General features: G+C 40.2%; 1 protein-coding gene across 1 annotated transcript; it reads left to right on the top strand.

The window, feature by feature from the left end:
• Positions 1 to 12,456: 12,456 nt before the first annotated feature.
• On the top strand, positions 12,457 to 18,158 carry GPR85 (G protein-coupled receptor 85). The gene is made up of 2 exons (XM_089526833.1): positions 12,457 to 12,923; positions 15,322 to 18,158. Exon 2 carries the CDS (start codon positions 15,502 to 15,504, stop codon positions 16,612 to 16,614), a length of 1,113 nt encoding a protein of 370 aa, XP_089382959.1. The 5' UTR covers positions 12,457 to 12,923; positions 15,322 to 15,501; the 3' UTR covers positions 16,615 to 18,158.
• Positions 18,159 to 22,642: the final 4,484 nt, after the last annotated feature.

Below are 22,642 nucleotides of genomic sequence, written 5' to 3'. Positions count from 1 at the left end.
GAGATCTTCCTTAGTAATTATTTTTGTTTTCTTAATGTTCAGCATTAAGCCTGCCTTGGCACTTTCCTCCTTGACCTTCTTCAGTAATTGCTCCAGGTCTTTACTGGTTTCTGCTATTAATATTGTGTTCTCTGCATACTTTACATTGTTAATGTTCCTTCCTCTGATTCTAGGCCTGCTTTGTGTATGATGTTTCTTGCTTACAGGTTGAATAGATAAGGTGATAGCCTTGCCTGACTCCTTTGCCAATAGGGAATCATTCTGTTTCTCTGTATTCTGTTCTGATAGCAGCCTCTTGTTCTGAGTACAGGTTATGTATCAGAACAGTCAAATTTAGTGGCACTCCCATATTTTAAAGAGCAATCCATAGCTTTTCATGATCCATGCAGTCAAAGGCTTTGCTGTAGTCAATAAAGAACAGGCAGATTTTCCTCTGGAACTCCCTGGTGCACTCCATTATCCATTATATGTTTGCAATGTGATCCCTAGTGTCTCTTCCTTTCTAGAAACCAGCTTGTACCTCTGGGATTTCTCCATATATGATAGGAGTCTTCCATATATGATAGGAGTCTTTGCTGAAGAATTTTGAGAATGACTTTGCTTGCATGGGAAATTAGTGCAAGGGTCCTTTTTTGTCTACTTTTGTTGTGGATGGGAATATATATTGATTGCTTCTAGTTTGTGGGCCACTGCTTTGATATCCATATTTGTTGGCAGATTTAAGATAAATTTTAGTTAGACCTAAACTAAACTCACTGTCTGTGAATTGTAGCAGTTCTATTGATATGCCATCTATACCTGGTGATTTAGTCTTCCCAGTTGCTTCGAGTGCTGCTTTCACTTCGCTTTCCAAAATTTGGAGTTCATCTTTGCAAGTTTTTTCTTCCCAGGGACATAGCCGGGGGGGATCCGTGGGGTGCGGACCCCCCTTCCGTTAGATACAATGAATGGTGTGTGCCACTGTGCCCAAGCCCCATTATAATGGTGGCACTGAGTCTGGACCCCCCCTCCTTTCCCAACAGTCTGGCTACATCCCTGTTCTTCCCATGTGTCATTCATCATTTCACATTTTATATAGCCCTTCTGTATATTATCTCCATCATAGGTTATTCATGTATAGTCATAAAGGCAGGCAGGACTGTGTGTCTTAGACCTGTTGCCTCATTCACATTGCTGTTGTCATTTTCACTGATCTTGGTTTCCATGTTCTCCATAATTTCTTCACTTTGGAGCTTGTTCTACTTATGGAGACACCTTGGGTAGTGTAAAACCCTACTTATTGACAAATGCCCCCCTTCCCCATAAACTCATGTGTTATGAACAGCATGGCAGCAGCTGCATTGGCACATGTCCCTTTGGTGATGAGGCTACGCAGACAGATCTGAGGCACTACCCTTTCCCCCCTACAAATGCCTTATGCACCCAAATATGCCTAAGACCCACACAGAATGTAGATAGAGTCGGAAGGCAGGGTGGAGTGGGGGCTCTAGCATAGGTTTCTTGCCAGCAAAGGCATTTGTTCTTTATTGCTAATGAATCTTTAACACTTCTTCCTGTTCTGACCATAATCACATCCACTGTAAACAAGATAGCTCAGTATCTTCCAGTGTTGTCTGCCATACAGTTCTGTATAGGTTGATCCCTGTTTATTAGAGTGAGATAAGGAGGCTTAAGCAATATATTTTACTACCCCTTTTATTTTATGGCAACATCATTTTTCCAGTGTGGTTTAGAAAGCAGAGGGGCAAAATAAAGTATTTTATCAAGGTTGGTCATCAGTGGATCCCACATCTAGCCGAGAGATAAATCAACTTAGCACCAAGAAACTCATAAGTAAAGGACACCGTGGCATTTGGCTACCGGGAACACTTTTGCACACTCTTGGGTCTGGCACCAGAGGAGTAAGAACAGAGACTTTGGGCCACTAATGTGGCTCAAAGGGTTCATAAACATGTGCTCATAAGGGCTCCTAAACATGTGAAACACTTCTGTGAAACCAAATCTCTTAAAGCCCTTCAAATCTCTCCTCCAGGCTGAACCCTGTATCCATAGATTCCACATCCATATTCAACTGTCCATGGTGCACGCACACACACGCACACACACATACACACACGTGCGCACACACCCATTTTATATCAGGGGCACCATTTTACTACCCCATTGTATGTAATGGGACTTGAGAGTTCACAGATTTTGGCATCCACAGGGGGTCCTGGAATGAACTCCCCAGCAGATACCAAGGGTCTACTATATGGGGTCTTTGACTCTCATGGTTTATCTAAAAAGGATAAAAGGTTTCTGGGAGTATCAAGACTTTCCAGTTCTTTTTGTTTTGATTTTACCTGCATATCCATGGTTTTATATCAAAACCAAGTTGATGAACCAAGATTCAGAGACAGACAACAAGGATTATAAGAGGTATGGAGAAAACATATGAGGAGAGGTTGAAGGATCTGGGCATGCTGATAACCTGTCAATAAACTCCCAGTCATGCTGGTAGAGCACTAGTCCTCAGGTGTGATCCTGTGGTAGGGATTGGGCCATCACATGGTGTCAGTATCTCCTCTTCTCACCTGTCTCCCATCCCCATCACTATTCCAGAACAGCCTGGGTTATTTATTTATTTTTACTCTCTATTCTTATTATTTGGGTTTTTTTTTAGTTAAACCACATTAGCATAACTACATGATTGTGTTAAAAAAGAAACTACCACCACACCACACACTCACACACACACATGAAAGGCATGCTGGGTAGGGCATGCAGGGAGGCAGGGTTACAGACAAGGGTGGAAGAGAGTGTGTAGGAGCAGCAACACTCCACAGAAGAGACGTGTGATACAGAGTGTTCTCAAATTTAATGCATGTGCTTCCTTTCATTAATGTGATCACAGCAAGAATGGGGGTCATGTGCTAAAGGCTTCGGGGGGTAGAACTAGGTCTAATGGTTTTAAGTAACAGGAGGGTAGATTTCAACTGAACATTAGAAGAAGCTTCTTGACAATGAGATCAGTAATGCAATGGAACCAATTGCCTAGGGAGGTGGTGAGGCCTCCTTCTCTGAATGTCTTTAAAAAGAGTATGGACAGCTACTTGCTGCGAATGCTGTAGCTGGAGTTCCTGCATTGAGCAGGGTGTTGGATCCAATGGCCCATTAGACCTCTTCCAACTCTATGATTCTATGAATGGTCAGAGAGCATGGGAGATGACATTCGGAAGCATTGGGGGAGCCATTTTTTCACCCTTCTTGTCTTACTGCAACTAACAAAATCCCCAGCCAGCAAGGTAGTTTTCAGTGCTGGCTGGAGAAAAACTAACTCTGATATGTGTGCAAAAACTCGTGTCACAGATGGTGCTGCATGAATAACAAATATGTAAATATTCATACTGTCCATGTTCTAAGGGTGTATATGAGAGAGGAAATATGATTTAGCCTCCTCTCACCACCATTTCAGTACTTTGGACCCTTGTTCTTTTTCAAAGTTGTATGGAAGTTACAGGTACAGTAATTATTACCTACTTATGAATAAGGATAAATTGCTTAGTTCTGAAGATTTCAACGCAATATACAATGATAAAGTATGCAACATAGCAATACACAGAATTAAGTTACAACATTTATGTTGTCCGCAAAGCAAATGGAAAGTTGGACTGCACAGGAGAGCCTTGTAGAAATAGGTTTTCAATATGCATCCAAATTGTTTCGGGGGGAAAAAAACCCATTGGATTGGCTCCAATATCAGGGGGAAGACTAGTCCATATAGTGGGTGCCACCATGAGAAGTGCCCTGCTCTCAAACAACAGCAGAATGGACCTCAAGAGCATGCAACATTACCAGAAGGTTCTCTCAGGTGATATTTATACAGGGGGGTCTCTCAGATTATCCCTTACCAGCATTTTCTGAATAGGTGAATCTTGCTAACTCGCAGGCTCTAGCAAATTATTCTCCCTCATCCCTTCCAGAAATATATCCGAACAAGCAGGAATTTGAAGAACTTCAATCTGAATGTCCAATGTATTGCAGACAGGCAGGTGGAACAAGGGCTGCTGAAAACCTTTTCATTTTGACTTTTAAAAAGAGAACTGTCTATAACCTTTTAATTTCTCCACAGAATTCAATGAAATCTGCAAGCATAGTTGCATACAGTTTTAGATAAATACAGATAAAATTAGGGAGTCCTTCTTCCAGCCTTCCCAGAGAGGTTTGCCTGACAGCACACCTGCATCTTTTCAGTGCCAGGCCTTTTAAATAAGGTATGCAATCTAGGCCTTTCAATTTTTAGTGTTACATTTTGAGAGCTGCTAAATTTTATTGTCATCTTTTATGTTCCTTTAGATAATCTGGCTTAATTCCAATTGTTTATCCCAACTACAACCAATTCATTGAATCAATGGTGTAGGTGTTTACTTAAGAAGCTCCCTTTGATTCAGTGGGTCTACTACAATTGAGACTAACAATTGGATATATACTATGGATTTATTTTCTATTTTCTATTTTTATTATTATTATTATTATTATCATTATTATTATGCTTCATTTATATAGCACTGTAGATTTGCACAGCACTGTACATACAAACAGTAAAATAGATAAGAGTAAACCTGCCCATGGCATCTATTTCAACAGCTTTTAAATTTATTGTAAACTGACCAGGGAAATTAATAAATAAACGTTGTAAGTAAGTAAATCAATAACTAATATGGCAACATTTTGGGAAAGGTTTTGTTTTACACAATTTGTTAAAATGTCCAGGCTTTGCTTTTGTGATCATATACAAAGGGGAAGTACAGACATTTAGATTTTGTTTCAAGTTTTGTTTGCTCATCCTATTGATTACTGTGCTCAAGACCAATCTACAATTCAGCCAAACATCATATCCCTTTTTTTCCAGCATGGCCAGGCCTTCCATAAGGCATAGCATAGTGTCCAGATCAAGTGACACTTTGTGGGGACAGGGAGTGACAACAGGTGCTGGATAACATAGATACACACACACACAGAGAGAGAGAGAGAGAGAGAGAGAGGGAGGGAGAGGGAGGGAGAGAGAGGGAGGACCCTCCATATTCACTAGAATTAGGGGTGCAGGACACCCATGAAAGTGGAAAAACCACACAAAAAACCACCACTTTTTGTTTATCTGGGAGAACACATCTCTAAAAACCTCTGGGACCTCTACCACCTGCTGTACGTTGACCATAGAATTGCACTGGAGGACCTACAACTGCCTAGAGAAGTGTTCTCACTAGAAATCTTTAGGTCCTCCAGCATGATCTCTGGTGGATGTTGACCACAGAGTCACGCTGGAAGTTCTAGAGATTCGTAGAGAGAACATCTAATCAAATCTATGAATATTAAATTTGCAAAAGTCAAAGTTGCAAATGTAGAGGGATGTGTGTGTGTGTGTGTGTGTGTGTGTGTGAATGACCATGCAGTCTACCCACACACACAAATACACTCCTAAGCTAGCCTGATGCCCTCAAGTGCAACAGAAGTGGCCAATATCAATGTGCAATTCAACTGCTGGTAAGCTTTTGCACGCAGAATCATGATGAGTATGGATACAAAGTTTGGCCAGCCCTGTTTGTAAGTGGTGGTAGCTGGTAGCTTCCATGCCAGTGAGGTGGTGAATGCAGTGAAGGTTTTGGATAGCTTGAAAGAAGGTGCTGAATTCTATCCCAAATATAGGTACAGGTCCTCGGCCAGTTCCTTTAAAGTTATCCAAAACTTGGAGCCAAATCACTGCCCCACTCACATGTTTCTGAAGAAACAGAAAATAAAATGCAGCCTTAACCCAAAGAAGAGCTATGCTGAGTTAGACCAAAGGCTTATACAGTCCCATGTTTTGTTCATACAGTAACCAACCAATTGCCTATTGGAAGTGTCCCTGCAAGACTGAAGTACCACTGTACCCTCTGTCTCCTGTTCCCCAGCAATAAAATCCTATGCAGGGATATGCTGCCTTTGCTATTGAGAGTAATAACATAGCCACCCTGGCCAATTGCCAATGATGCCCCCATCCTCTGTGAAATTATTCAGTCATTTTTAAAGCCGTTACTACATCTTGTGGCAGCGAATTCCACAATGTGCAGTGTGAAAGAAGTGTTTCTTTTTATGCATTCTGAATTTTCCCCCATTTGGCTTCAGTGGATGACCACTGAACAGTTTTATCTAAAACAGCATTATCTATTTTTTCCACACCATGTATTTGTTTGATGTGCCTTTTTCATGTCTCCTCTTACTTGTGTTTCTTTATGAACTGAACACTGCCCAATGTTATAACCTTTCCTCTTAAGGGAATTGTTTCATTCCCTTGATCATTTTGTTTGCTCTTTTTTTGCAATTTTTCCAGCTGAACAATATTCTTTTTTGAAGGTCAAATTGCTTTCATAAACTATAGCTGTCTTCAGAGTTTGTGCTTTAATAAATTTGTTAGTCCCTATGGCACAGCTGGACTGTTGATTGTTGCTACAACAATCCAGCATGGCTACCCCTCTGGAAATTACTACCAGAGACACCAGAGGTTTTTATAGGATATCTTGAAAGTTGGGCTGCAATCCTATACAATCTCTCACCTGGGAAGAAGCCTCATTAAACATGGGATTTGCATTTGAGAAAACATGCCTAAAAAGAACTTTTCATTTAGGCAAGCCTTTAATAACGGGTTTTAAATTGATGTGTTGGGATTTTTATTAAGGTGTTATTTTAATGACTGTTTTAAATCAATGTATTTTATTTTTAACATTTTTATTATGTTTTATTAGATATTTTAATATGTTGCAGGCCACTACAAATCCTGACTGTGAGAAAAAGTTGGGACATAGAAAAAACAAAATTTCACTGCTCAGCTCTGATGTGATGGTGTGAATGAATACAGCACTGAATTGCAATCAATCATGATCAATGAGATTCAGAATGACAGGAAAAACCTTAAAGCAGGGATTGAAGAAGCCATCCAGATGCTCTTGGATAGCCCTAGCCTGCAAAATCAATAGTGAAGGATAATGGGAGCTGCAATCCAACAACATCTAGCGAATCACTGGTCCCTATCTCTATGGTCTATAAAAGCATCTCACTCTCATCTTAGTTTTTTGCTTGCCTCTCAGGCTCATTTGTTGCTGTTACTGATCTCTGTTTTTATTAATTAATTACATTGACATATTATTTCTTCTCCAATGAGCTCAAGGTAGCATACACATTTATCCTTTTTCCTATTTTATCTTCACGCACACCCTGTGAGGTAGGCCAGACTGAGAAAGTGTGAGTAGCCTATGATTTCCTAGTGAGTTTCATAGCTCAACCAACCCATATCCTAAGCCTGTCTAATACTCACTGATCCAGATAAGACCCACTGTCCCATACCAATTTCTTTTTAAAAAATGCAGAGGCACACCCCAATCTTTTCCTCATTCTTCTTTTGGACTCATATTCCTTCCTTAACATCATTACCTGCCCAAATTCTCAAGCATAGCTATGACCCCCTTCCCATGATTCATTCAAAAAAAATATTCTAAATAATTTTACATACTGAGGACTCTATCATGCATAGCTTTTAAACCACAATTAAAGTTGGAAAATAGCGCATTTGGGAATACCTGTCACACAATGTCACCTCTGACCTGTCACTGCTGTGCCTCCAAAGTGTGTTCAGAATGCACCCTTTCATTGATGGGGGAAATCATTAATAAGCTCCCAATCATACTGCTATGCCATTAGTCTTCAGGTGCGATAGATTCCTCCTGCAGCAGTTCTGAGATTGTGCAGCCATGTGGTGACAGTCTCCCCTCTCCCCACTCCCCCTTGCTATATCCAAACAAGCTAGTTTTCTTCTCTCTTTTTTCCTCACTTTTTCTTTCATCCTTGTTTCACTTAAGGGACTATGCACACCGGCCATAAAGACCAGCCTGGGGGTGGAATTGGGGTGTGGCATCCACATGACACATGCCCTGACACTGTGCGCCACATCGCACTGCGCGTGGCATGACAACACTCCTCTGGTGCTGCGTCCACACAACTCAGTGCCAAAGGAGCACCTTAAAGCTGTGGTGCAGCAGCTAGATTTTGCACCCTGGAAAGGACAGATCAGGGCCATGCTGTAGGCGGCTTTAGGCAGCCCCTTAGGGGCAGTCTGCACAGCCTCCAAATCACATTGCCATAACTCTGGAATTGTGTTACAAATACAAATAAAAAATTTAAAAAAGCAAAAAGGATACTGGATAGATCATAGAGCAGGATTAAGAGTGAATGCAAAATAGAATGCAAGATGGCAGAAACAGCCCCCATCACGCTAATGGAGGGATGTGCAACAAAGAAAGCTCCCAAACTGGTATCTGTTTTCTTTTACTGGATTGATGGTGGCAAGAAGGAGGCTTGTGTGATAAAAGTCCTGATTTGAAGGGAAAGCAGATCTACACATAATATTTCAGCGATCTACCTTTCCTAAGGAGGCATTTTCACACATAATATGACAGAGGCCATACCTCAATATGCTTCTCAGGTGGCTGGACATTCTTGTTCTCCCCAGGAGAGTCCTAGGTTATAGCAATCGTCCTGTTAAATAGATGTAATAGCACAAGGCTGCATTGTAATATGCACTGTAAATTTGATACCATTTGCCATGTGCTTGTAACTGCCTGAGAACAGTTAATCATTCTAGGCTCAAGTCAGCAATGGACTGAATGTTCTTTGATGAAATTTACCAAGTTTTGTGAAATTGTATGCATTCATCTGTTCAAGCACTTTGCTGGATTAGGGTGGAATACCAAATGCCAATATATGAAAATCAGCCCATACACTTCAGTGGAAATAAAGTATATTAAACCTATCCAGGCTGCATTAATGGGACTGCAAATAAAGGTAAAATTATATAGCCAAGTGGAATTGCCTAGCTGCAGTGAGTACTGGGATGAAAAGTAACTAAAGCTCTATGAAGCTGAGACTGGGCAACCATAACTGAGGCCTGCATAGATTCAAGAGTGTACAAATATAATAGGTTTCACATGAACTTATCCTGGAAAACTCCTCAGACATCATAGTATCTACAGAACATACCTGGACTAGTTATTCAGGCACAAGCATTGCTGGGTGCTTGCAGTACTAATGAGTGGCTAAGATGTATGAATGTGCTGTTTCTGAGATATAACCACCAGTAGTGATTTCCTGTCAACTTAAATGGAATGCTACTCAATGCATTTAGTTCAGATTCAAGGCAACGACAACAACAGTAATAATAATTTGTATTTCCCGCCTTTCTCTGTGGATCGAGGTGGGATTACAACAGAATACAAATACAGAAGCACATAACATAATAAAACATATAATAACCCCTGACCCTCCCACTATTACAAATAAAAAAAAATTATAACAGTTAAAAAATTACACCAGTGCCATAGCCTAAAATATTCAGGGAGGAATGGGCGGATTGTGGCGGATGGGGTATCTTTCTGGCTGTCCTTCTTTGGGAGGTCAGTCTGGGAAGGCTTGCCGGAAGAGATCCGTCTTGGCAGCATTTTTGAAGGTGTCTAAGGTGGTAATAAGACAAATGTCTTCCAGCAGGCTATTCCACAATTTTGGAGCGGCAGAAAGGAAAGTCCTCTGGGAAGTTGCGGGTACAATGATCAATTGTACTGAATTCAAACAATATTTGTATATGGAAACTAGGCTTTTGTCCTCACTTATGTCCAAGACATGTGCTGTGAGTACCTTGGTGCTACAGCGATTATTACATCCTTCGAAATACAATATAAGGTGCTAATTTTGACTCTTGAAGTCCTAAAATTCTTGTCATATAGACAATCTTCTCTAGGTTCTTGAATCAGCAATGGCTTCTTGCTAGTACCATCCTTCCATTAAGCATGAACCCTGAAAGCACAAACAAAAATACTTTCCACCTTGTCTCTCAGCTTTGGAAGTCCCTTTCTTTAGGGATTCACCAGAGTTCTTCATGCACCATTTCCCCAAAGTAAGGGGAAACTTTCTAAGCAAACTTCAAGTGGTAGAAATGAGTATGGGTTTGGTTTTCCTGTCTGCTTCAAAATTATACTGACAAAATTGTCAATAACTTTATATGGATGATTGTTATCCACCTTGAATCTCAATGAAAGGTAAAAATCTTAATAATTAACAAAATAAAAGAGGTATGGAGAGAAATGTCTCGTTTCCCATGGAGGATTAAAAGTGATGTCCCTTAAACCTGGCCTGGGAAACTTTTACAGCTGCAGTGTGGTGAACTGATCATTTGATAAATAAAGGCTTTGCACCGGCCTGCATACATACTAGGGTTGCCTCAGGGCATCGCTTACAGATGCCCCGCAACCCTAGTACGTACTCCATACATCAAAATGGTGGCACCCTGTACCCATGGGCACCGCCATTTTGACACGACAGACGCTTAGCGTCAGCACATCGTGGCGCATTTGTGACATCACGAGTGCGCCATTTGTGCACTTGGTTGTTGCAAGCATGACAGAAAAAGAACCCGTTTTTTGCAGGTTCTTTTTCCGCTGTGGCTTCCCGCCAGCGGAAAAAGCGGCAGCGGTAGACTGTCCTTTTTGGGTGGTCTGTATCCCACCTTATTCACCCATTCTTGTCTCAAAATGTGTTGACATCAACTCTCAAAGTCTACACATAACTTTTTTTATAAGTGTATATGTGAATTGCTGCAGATTTTCACACATTTGCACTGATGCTTAATTGTCTTCACTTTCCTGTGCAAATTCACATCCGTTCACTCCTCCTCTGCCAAAAATGTGCAGCGACATGAATCCATGCAAAGTGGACAGATGGACACAGGTTTGATAGTGCACATTTTTGTGGATACCTGCAGTAAAAAAAATTCAGTTCCTTTTTCTTCTGAGTTTGATGCCTTTTTCTTGTCCAACCCCCAACAAAAAGCCTGAATCCTCCAAATCACATATGGTGGTATTGCATTTTACTCAACTAGAATGAGGCATGTTTTAATTGTGTAGATAAGCCCTTAAAACTCCTGAACTTTGTTGGTCCATGACCAGTGTTTGCTAGGCTGTCTGATGTGGGGGACTGGCCATCTTTTTTTCCCAATATGCCAGGGACCTGCACCATATTTGCGCCCATTAGCTACAATTGGTATTATTATATTATTATTATTATTATTATTATTATTATTATTATTATTATTTTCCTAGAAACTCACCAGGTACCAGCACTAGTCCAGGAACCATCATTTTAAGTAGCACTGTTCTAGAGCACAATGCTTTCATATACACATTGTTGTCTGATAAATTAGGTATGGCCGCTCTGTGATGATAGACCATAATCACTCAATAATCAGCATCATAGAAAGACAGGAACTGTATGGCAAAAGACAAAACAACTTCCTTATGATGTCTTGCCACACCTATTACAAATTCTCAAACACATTAGCTTTAAAACACACATCTCCTTGCGCTCCAAACACCCTTCTCCTTATTTTTACATCAGGAACTGGCATGGGGTTTTTTTTGGTCAACAATATGTACTCTTTCAGTTCCTGAAATGGTAATTTTTTTAACCATTCTTAAATTCAACATTGCAATATTGAGAGGGTAGCTGTTCAAAGCAAGGGGGCTGGTATAGGTGCCAGAACAAGAGGCATGCCAATTAATAAATAGCTCGTGCCAGTCCTTTGCTGGCATGTTTCAGGCAAATATATATATATATAACTGAATTATGATTCAGATATAATTTCGATGTGAAAGGCGCCAGCAATCTGGCCTCCTTTGGAACGGTTGCAATTGTCAGTGTGCTTTCTGAAAAGTTAACTTCACCCGAATCTATAGAATAGGCCTGTATTGAAAAAAAAGTGTGTTGCTCAGGGTGGAGCACTAACCTTCACTATGACATGATTTGTTTTTAATTCCAGAAGTGTCACCTGTGAGTCAAGAAACCCAAACGGCCCTTTCTGCTTGTATTTCCAAACCTGTCCGTCCCCATAGATATTGATTTCCAGGGCCACCAAGGAAAGTTGGGATTGTTCCCATGAAACACAAATGCTGGCTTCAGTTTCAAACATTGATCTCCCTGATCTCACGAGAAGTTGAAATGAGAAATGGAAAGGAAGGAAGGAAGGAAGGAAGGAAGGAAGGGGAAAAAAGAAGAAAAGAAAAAGAATCTTGGCCTGTTCATTAGATATCCCTGGCAGCACACCAGAGCCATTCTGCCTGGCCTGAATATGCCTCCATCATCCCTGCAAAGAAAATAATAATAATAATAATAATAATAATAATGAAAAGTGCCATTTGGCTGCTGCAGTTAAAGCAAAGAATAGTAAGGCAGCCTGCCTCCTCTGTTGCCAAAGGCAGAGAGAGATCAGAAGCAAGAAGAGGAGGAGGAGGAGGAGGAGGAGGGAGCATCCCCTTTCCCTCCTCCCACCCATATTCTGCCAAGTGCAATAACAATGCAGTCATCATGAGAGGGGGAAAGAGAGAGAGAAAGAGAGGGAGAGGGGGAAAGGAGGAGGAGGAGGAGAGATTCTCCCCTCTCCAGCCCTAGAGAGGCGGGCATTGCATGGCATTGCCTCTTTTCCCTCCCTGCCTGGCTGCCAAGGCCAAGGGGATGCTCTGAGCCAAGGCTTGCAGCATCAGCATCAGCATCAGCCTCTCTTCCCTGGCTCCAGTCTTGCCAGCCAGGGCCAGGAGAGGAGGATGCTGAGGAGGAGGAGGATGCTGAGAAGGATGCTGCTGCTGCTGCGCCTGTGCCGCTGCGACAGGGGAAGGCGACCAGGCTGAGTGGTCCAGGAGGCTGGACTGAGCATGCGCCGGAGGAGCCCCCCAGACTCCAGAGCTTCAGCAGCCCCAGGTCCCCAGGAATGACAGCCAGCAAGCCAGGGATGAAAAGGCCAGCAGATTGCAAGGAGAAGGTCTGGTGAGGGGGGGCCTCCTGCTCTCCCCCTCCCCCAGCACCAACAGGTAGGGAGGGAGGGATGGAGGGATGGATGGGTAGATCTTGCATACAACTATCCAGCTCTCCACCATAGAGAGCTCTAGAGATATACATCTTGCATATCTGTCTGCCTCTCTGTCTATAAATAGATTTAGATATTTAGATCATCTTGCACATATCTAGCTCTCTACCCAATAGATAGATTGATAGATCTTGCCTATATCTAGCTCTCTACATATAGAGAAGAAATAAATGGATAGATCTTGCCTATATCTAGCTCTCTACCTATAGAGAAATGTATATAGATTGTTTCTGCCTATATCTATCGTTCTACCTATAGAGAAATAGATGGATAACTCTTGCCCTCTATCTAGCACTCTACCTATAGATAAATATATAGTTAGATCTTGCTCTCTCCCTATAGCTAGATTTATAAATAGATCTTGCCTATATCTAGCTCTTTGCCTATAGAGAAATATAGAGATAAATCTTGCATATATCTAACTCTCTGCTTATAGATAAATATAGAGATAGATCTTGCTTTCTCCCTATAGCTAAATATATGAATAGATCTTGCCTATATCTAGTGCTCTGCCTATGGAGAAATATATAGATAGATCTTTCTCTCTACCTTTAGCAAAATATATAGATAGATCTTGCCTATATCTAGCACTCTATCTATAGATAAATATGTAGATAGAGCTTACCTATATCTAGCACTCTACCTACAGAGAAATAGATAGATAGATCTTGCCTATGTCTAGCTCTCTACCTATACAGAAAGAGATAGCTAAATCTTGCATATATCTAGCTCTCTGCCTATAGAAAGACAAAGATATCTGGATAGAAATATAGGTCTTGCATATATCTAGCTCTCCACCTGCAGATTAGGGAGATATAGGTGTGAGATATCTGTGTATGCATTGTGTTGACAGAGGGTGTATTTGATGTAAGGCTGTGGCTGTTGGACTCTGGGTGGAGAGAGGTTTCCAGCCTTCTTGTGATGGTGTGTGTGTGTGTGTGTGTGTGATTTTATTTTCTACCCTCCCCCTCTTTTTTTAATTTCCATGAGAAGCTGCATCATGGAAGTCTGAAGCAGACAAGGCTAGGCGCTTTGAGATCTGGCGGCTCCGGCAAGTCTCCATTGAGGTTGCAAAAGGGGGCTCATGCAAGCCTTTCTCCCTCACCTCACCTCTCTCTTTGTGTGTGTGTCTGTAGATGCATGTCATTGGGAAGGGGGTGATGGGAGGAAAACTGGTTTGGGCGATGTGGTGCTTGCTTTGCCATTTGTGTGTGTGTGCATGTGTGCTTTAAACAATGCTCTCATGATCTGATCAGGCTCTTGTTTACACAGCAGCAGTGGCAGCGGCAGCAGCAGCAGCAGCAACCAGGCGGTTCCTAAAAGCTAAGAATGGTGGATGGGCTTTTGCTTGAATCCATTGTCAAGAGATGCTCTGTGTGTAGCTCTGAGGAAAGGCAGCATAGGAAAGACAGTCCCTGGAAACAGAAGAACGCTAAAGCATCCTGCCAGGGCATGCCACAGAGTGGCTCTTCCCATCCCTAAAAGCAGCAGTGTCTCTCATTTTCTTTGTTCATTCCATTTTCCAACAGGCAGCGTTAGGATGATGTCTGGAGTTCCAGCTATCCCCATGCAGATCTTTGCATTTGATGCTACAGTCCAAATAATGTCTGAGTGGGTGCCTGTTAGCCCTGGGTGTGTTTCTTACACACAGACAGAGACAGACACATTCATTGCTGCCGTCCCTTCCCCCACCCTGGTATTGCAATGAGAAGAATACAAAAATCCCATAAAAACATAAGCCTATCAACTGTTTGATGCAGGCATTTACTAGGAAGTCTGAAGGAAAGAAAGGAGACAGTGCAGGGAAATCATAGGAAAACCAGGATTCTGTTGTTTCTCTTCATTGTGGATGAACTAGCAGGGTATGATTAATATGCTTTGGTGAGTTGGGTTAGAAAACATACATTCTGCAGGGATGCTGTTGGACATTTTCCATATCAACACAGCATCTGGCTCCAAAACACAGAATATAAACAGGGAAAAGATGGGCATTCTGGAGGTATTCATAATGGAGGCATCTCTTGGTGTTTTATTTTTAAGCAGTACCACTGTTGGAAGGACGAGATAGGAAGCAGGTTATTTGGAGGCAGAAACTGTACAATGTTATATTCTGCCAAGAAATCTGATTGTAAACAAGACCAATGTGAGCAGTCGTGAATAAGCCCAAACATCGCATAGTAAGTTTGCAGTTCTCAGGCACATTCCCTCAAACAAATAATAGTACTCCAACTTGCAACTTCCTTTGACTCTCCATAAATTAACATGTCAGGTAACACTTCCTGACATCATTTGTATGTTAACTTAAGGACTCATAGCTTGATTTTTTTTTCTCTTTCCCCCAGATATTTGGATGGCATGACAAATCAGGAGGAGGAAAAGAGGATGTACTATATGACTAGACACCAGATCAGTTCTGCTTTTGGAATACATTCTCAGTAAGATGTATGGGTCTATTTTTTCCTTGTTCATACATATAGATCATGAGACTTGACTGAGGCAATATTCATATCATCCATCCATCTATGGCGAACTACAGCCATGCAGCTGACAACATTTTACAAAATCTTTCCCCTTTAACTGCATTTTTGAAATTGACTTCGCTGGGTTTCATAATAGGAGTCAGTGTGGTGGGCAACCTTCTGATCTCCATTTTGCTAGTCAAAGACAAAACCTTGCATAGAGCTCCGTATTACTTCCTGTTGGATCTTTGCTGCTCAGACATCCTCAGATCTGCAATTTGTTTCCCATTTGTTTTTACTTCTGTGAAAAATGGTTCGTCTTGGACATATGGGACTCTCACTTGCAAAGTGATTGCCTTCTTGGGGGTTCTGTCCTGCTTCCATACAGCTTTCATGTTGTTCTGCATAAGTGTCACCAGATACTTAGCTATTGCCCATCATCGCTTTTATACAAAACGGCTGACCTTCTGGACTTGCTTGGCAGTAATTTGTATGGTGTGGACCCTATCCGTAGCTATGGCTTTCCCTCCGGTGTTGGATGTGGGCACCTATTCATTCATTAGGGAGGAAGACCAATGCACCTTTCAGCATCGTTCCTTCAGAGCCAATGATTCTCTGGGATTTATGCTGCTTCTTGCTCTTATCCTTCTAGCCACACAGCTTGTCTACCTCAAGCTGATTTTTTTTGTTCACGATCGCAGGAAAATGAAGCCAGTTCAGTTTGTTGCAGCAGTGAGCCAGAACTGGACGTTTCATGGTCCTGGAGCCAGTGGCCAAGCCGCTGCAAACTGGCTGGCAGGGTTCGGAAGGGGTCCCACGCCACCAACCTTGTTGGGGATCAGGCAAAATGCCAACACCACGGGCCGGAGAAGGCTTCTCGTCTTGGATGAGTTCAAAATGGAAAAGCGGATCAGCAGAATGTTCTATATCATGACATTCCTCTTTCTCACCTTGTGGGGTCCCTATTTGGTTGCCTGCTACTGGAGAGTTTTTGCGAGAGGGCCTGTGGTTCCTGGAGGATTTCTAACGGCTGCGGTTTGGATGAGTTTTGCCCAAGCTGGAATCAATCCTTTTGTCTGCATTTTCTCCAACAGGGAGCTGAGGCGCTGTTTCAGCACAACCCTTCTTTACTGCAGAAAATCCAGGTTACCAAGGGAACCTTACTGTGTTATATGAGGAAGCATCTGTAAAATCTTTAGCCTTGTGAAAACACTACCCTTCTCTGCTAAGCAATTGTGGCCTGTTGCCATGTTTTGAGAAGAAAGGAAATATATATATATATACACACACATATATATATCTCAAAAAGGGAGATGTCAGCAGTTGTAAGGATTTGGGCAACAACAACATTCTGCAATTTTTTGCAATAGCTCATCTCTAATCCTATTTTAAAAGCTAAACTTGTTCCTGCTGACCACTCGTGAAGGTTTGTAATTTAAAAGAAAAAGAAATAAAGGACTGAACCACTGCCCTAAAATGCTTTGATGTGGTTGAAATCTAGAGAAATGATTCAGAGAGTAGCAGGTGCTAAATATATCAGCACTAAATGCTGTATATATCACTCCATAAAGCAAGACCATCACAGAAAGATTAGCATTGGACATCTGAATCAGTTAAGTTTGACATGAGGTTAATGTGTTGATGAAACTAATTTTAGACACGGATGACCTTTAAATCATTTCATACAATTATTGTTTTTCAAAGACTAAAAATTGGTTAAGTCCTGTAACTGATGAGAGATGTGCCATGTAGTGCTGGATTATCACCCCATTCGGTTTGCCTTGTGAGTTCTGGGGAGCATTCCAAAGCAGTTTTTTGTTGTTGTTGTTGTTGTTCTGGGTTTACATTTGGTTTGGTTTAAATTAAACCTTTATTTTCCTCTCTGTACATTTTTTGTTCTTTTCATCCTCCCCCACTTATTATTATTATTATTATTATTATTATTATTAGAAAAAACCCTCCATAATACTGCTCTTCTTTCAGGGTGAAATATTACTGGTATACAATTGTGTTCTGTGTTTTGTTTATTTCACTTTTGTTGTTGCTGTTGTTGGGGTTTTTTTTAATCCTGATTATTTACTGTATACATTTTATATTTTCGAAAGCTAGATATCGGTCTGTTAGGCAACATCAATGAGATTATCCAATCATAGCAAAGGAGTAATCATTACACAGACAAAATCACATGTTGCCTTAAAGGGTTATCTAGTATCTTCCATTTTGTTTAGCATTTTTTTGCAACTGAGCAAAGAAAAGTGAATCAGTAAACTCCAGTCTGTCGTTTGGGAGTGCATGAATGATCACTTAATCCCCTCTTTCCTTTTTATTCCCATGATTCCCTAAATCAATATGCTCATCACTAGGATGATATGATTTCCCCGCCCAAACCCCCACCTTTAGGTGTGTTGCCCATTCTAGTTTGTTCTGAGAAACACAGGCAGTCAATGTATGTTTATATTTTAAGACAACTGTCATGGGAAGACCGCTGCCTTAGTAAGATATCTTGCACAATGGTTGACGCATTTATTCTACTGAAGGCACAGTCTTGTTTATACTTTCTGCACATTTGGTGTATTGGTTGTTTCCATTTATTTCAATTTTAACTTGTGAAAGCATATAATATGATTTCTAGTATTTTAGAAATACATTAGTCTGTGAGTCTTTCCTTCTTTAAGATACAGATGTGTGGATTTCAATATAAAGTTGCATTTGCCAAAATTTACCTGTGTAGCCTGTTAATTTTCTTGGAATAAAATTTTACATTTTTCCACTTATACAACAACCTTTTTTATTATGAGTATTACTACTATTATTTTGTTAGAGAGCATGAATTATTGAGAATGTAGCGATTATGGATTATTATTCTTTGAAGTCACTGTATTCCCAAACTGTAAATGCATGAATGATGGGGACTGCAGGATTGATAAATGATATTCTCGACAATAGCACTGTTGTGTAGTTTATCATAATTACCCCGATATCTATTTGAATATGTCAGTTCTACTTAAAGGTACCACACATTATTTGAGATAACATGTCACATGACAGTTTTTGAACACAATGTATAGTAGAAAAATAACACTATGATTCCGACAAAGAGAGATTTTTCAAAAAAAGAAAAAGGACTTGTTCCCAATTAATACTGGCATACTCTGTATTTCACTGTAGTTCTAGAAGTAGCCATTTCTCATCCAAAAATTCATGGAAAGCAGTTACCAGCTGAGCTGTTTGGGGGATTTTATATTTCTTCCTGCTAATAAAAATAGTTCTATTTCTGCATATGAAACAATTGGTTAATGATTAGGATAGAAAACATAATTCCACCCATGCTTATGGCTAGCTTCATAAGTTGACCTCATTTGTTCTTCACGCTAATGTTGATGGGTTCAAAGGCTAAATTTAGCATGCTGTGTTGAAACACTGCAATAATCAATCTTCATGAATACAAAAACATTTCAGGTCATAATCCCCAAGAGGCTTGAAATAAATGAAGTTCCAGAGACGTGTCCTCCTGCCTGATCTACATATACTGAAGGAGTATTTAATGGTGTAGTCCCACATTAACAGTAGTGATATTATGATTTTTAAAAATGTAAGTCCTCTTTATGGAGTTTTTTCTCTGCATATAGGTGTAGGAAAATTCTGAGCTTAGCCATGCACATGGTGATGTGTAGATCATGAATGTGTTGTGTTCACCTTGCTTATATGTGCTGGGAAACACAGTTGCATATTGTCAGTGCATGTACACATGAGACAATAGAAATTGTGCAGATTGGTTAAACATAAGATACCTATGCTGTTGGAGTTGGATCTATACTTATATAGGAAACAAATTAAATGATTTAGCTATCTACAATGGCACGAAAGGCAGCTTTCAAATTTCCAGTCAAATCAGGATGCAGAGTAGTGAAATAATATTTCACTTTATATAATAAGAATAGAATTGAAAGGTATTATTTTTAAGACTGCTAAGGTATATTGGTAACTAGGTTCTGTTCAATAGTTACATTCATAAGATGCATCATTATGCATAATTAATGAATATCAGTAAAATACCAATTCTGACTATAGATATACAGATACTGATGTTTCAAAGACCAGGAACTTTCAAACATATCCAGTCTCAATCAAGCTTGAGTTTTGCAATTGGTGTGACAGAAACGAGAACCTCACATTTTAACTGTATAGTTTGGGAATATAAAGTGGGCCCATGTTTTCCATGTATCGGTTTACAGTTTTACAAATAACACACTATAAAAGTTACAACCATTAAAAGCTTTAAAATCATTTATTTTGTATGTTCTTAGACAGGTTTTGCTTTCATTTTGCTCTCTTGAAAAATGAAATTAAAAGGCAACACATGAAATATTTCAATGTAACACACAGTTACTTTATTTGTAAAATGCACTGTGACACCAAATTATACAAGCAAATAGCTTACTACAGTTCCTAAAAGGATTATATGCTTACATGGATTAAAATGGTGTATCTGGACAGCAGTTATAATTTTGGGTAGCATAATGTTCTGTGCATAAAGAGATGGAGGTCAAGATGAGAAATTTGCCTGTGTTGTTGCATAGCTGGCATCTTGTGCTATGGGATCTTTTCTGCTGAATGCTGGGATGGGTGCCACTGAGCAATAAAGGAGTGGCACATTTATTCCAGTTTGACATTTCATGTTATCTTCAGAAGTCATCATTTATTGGTTTTGTTTAGTTTTGTTTTTATTGTTTAAGCTAATATCACAGTTGACCTTCATCTTCAAAGTACCACATGGTGCAGTTTTCTTTTGACTGTATCCACTTCAGAATGCCGTGGGGTTGGGGTTACATGGTTGAATGCTCATGTATATAAAAATGTCCTTGCACAGGGAAGTTAAGCATATTGGACTACATGGTGTGATTTTGAATGTGTGGTTTAAAGCTTCAGACTTTCAGCATTTGGAATACTATTTCTGAGCCAGACAGTTAAAGACAATATGGACAGTAAGCCTACTGAAATAAAATTGGATGTCTCAACCTGTCCCCTTTCCCCATATGGCAAGGTGGGCAAAATGCAACCGTACAGATGTTAGTGAATTGTAGCTCCAATCAACCCTAGCCAGCATAGCCGGTGGTGATGAATACTGAGTTTACTTGCTGTTTGCACATCCTTGCTGTAGTTTGGGTTACTCCCACCCCCAAATTCAGTTAATGTTTTTCATTCCTGTTCTTCCTACATTATTAATCCCATCCTAACAGCTATTCCTGGTGTTTTCTTTCAATGTAATTCATAGATTGGTTTGCAGTTCTGCACAGTTAGTGGTTTGTTTACTTGGCACATGTCACTGACCAAAAATATCAAAGCTCATAATATGTATAACCACTAAATCCACAACAATGTGATGCTACACATGTGGAATGTGCACCATATAGTTACCATTTTGTTAAATGAAAGTCTGAAATGACTGCAACATTTCTATGACAGCTCATTTTTTTTAAAACCCTGAAGGACAGGCAGTTTTCTATGTGTGAACAAGATTGACAAATGAAAGCTGCAATTTTTTTCAGCAGGAGGTAACACCATGGGCCCTTTCACATTATACAGTTACAGTGCTATGTTCCACTTTTACTGCCATGGCAACATCCTATGGAATCCTGGGATTTGCAGTTTAGGGAGAGGCATGCAGAATTCTCAGCCAGAAACCTCAAGTACCTCAGCGATTTACAAGCCCAGGGTTCTATAGGATGTTGCCATGGCAGTTAAAGTGGAATATAGTGCCTTAACCGTGTAATGGGACTTGCCACATGTTTATTACTGGCATTATCATCCTGTTGAAGAACTTAGGATATTTTCTATTGCCAAAAAACATAACTGTTACATGCATCCCTAAGCATATTGACTTAAAAACCCTTTATACATATGTGTGTATGTGATAGTGATTTCAGCAGAGCACTGTCTACTTGTGACTCATGCTTGTGATTCATATCAATAAAAGGCATCAATACTTCATCATGAATGTTAAGTCACCAGCTACAGTTAGATATGGAAGTGGAAGCCATTTTTGAGTTTCTTTTTCGCTGATTTTGGTGCAAAGTTTGTTTCTTTGTGAGAAGCATCATGATGGCAGACCTGTATGTAGTAGTGTGCTGAGTCTTTGCACGCTCTAAGGCCTAGTGATTAATTGTTGGGGATTTTTAATGTGCTGTGCAAGTTGTGGTTGATTCATTTGCTGGTTAAACTGAAGGTTTGAGGCGCTCATTGACTGAAGTTTGCAGCCTGTCCTTACATATATATCATAGTCTGAACTATGGATTATCATGTGCTTGGCTGATCTGGAAGTGAATTTGTGGCCGAATGGCAAGTGGTGAAGTCTCATGAGTTGATAGATGTGATACTCATTTGATCCATGAGGGTTCTCTATCCCTATGCTTCAACTATAAAGATGGGGAAGTTGAAAAAATGCTTCCAAAAAGAATTTGTAAGGGCCAGAGAGTTCAATGAAAAGTCATAGAACTAGGAGCACTTTTTCTTGTGCAAATGTAAGAGGGAGAGTGCAAGCTGAACAAGCTTACTGCTCAGGTCAAGCTCTCAGCTGCAGGAAGACAAAGACTTGGGATGATTGACATGTTATGGAAGCTATAAAGTCCATCTGCCTTTCTTTTCATTTCTTCCATAAAGCAATGAAGAAGAGGTAGGAAGGATTTCTTGCATTTCTTCCCTATGTCACCTTTAGCTGTTGTTTTAATCTGGTTGATGGTGGCTATGTTATTTTTATTTTTTTTTCTGAATGCAAGGATTTGCATTGATTTCTATAACTTGTTAACAAATTGGGTACATGACATTATTATTTTTATCTTGAGCACAGTTTAGTGGGTATTTGGCACTTTCATTCTTTTCTTTTCTCATTTTGGAATAAATTACTCTGTCTGTCTCTCTCTGTGTATTATATTTTATTTTATTTATAGTTTAAAATATAATAGATTGGCTGCATTTAGGTTGTTGCTATTTACATTCAGTAATACACCTTCCTTTCCTTGAAAAATTACTAGTTATAAGCCTGGAAATAAATCTAGCATAGTTTCATCAGACTGTGGTCAAGGATTAAGTGGACAAATGCATCTGAAATAAGAGATAAGACACTTCTCTCCGGCTACTGATAACAACTTTCATTTTCCACTTTCTGTGCCATAGGCAACCATGAAAACAACTAGGTGATAGAAAG

The sequence above is a fragment of the Sceloporus occidentalis genome, unplaced genomic scaffold (genome assembly GCF_023333645.1).
Source record: "Sceloporus occidentalis isolate IW3139 unplaced genomic scaffold, rSceOcc1.0.p SCAF_5, whole genome shotgun sequence".
Lineage (NCBI taxonomy): Eukaryota > Metazoa > Chordata > Lepidosauria > Squamata > Phrynosomatidae > Sceloporus > Sceloporus occidentalis.
Note: the sequence above shows the minus strand (reverse complement) of the source record. Positions and strands in the feature narration are given on the sequence as shown.

Excerpts from the sequence above, each read along its gene's own strand:
- GPR85 (XM_089526833.1), top strand. The coding sequence starts at position 15,502 with ATGGCGAACTACAGCCATGCAGCTGACAACATTTTACAAAATCTTTCC.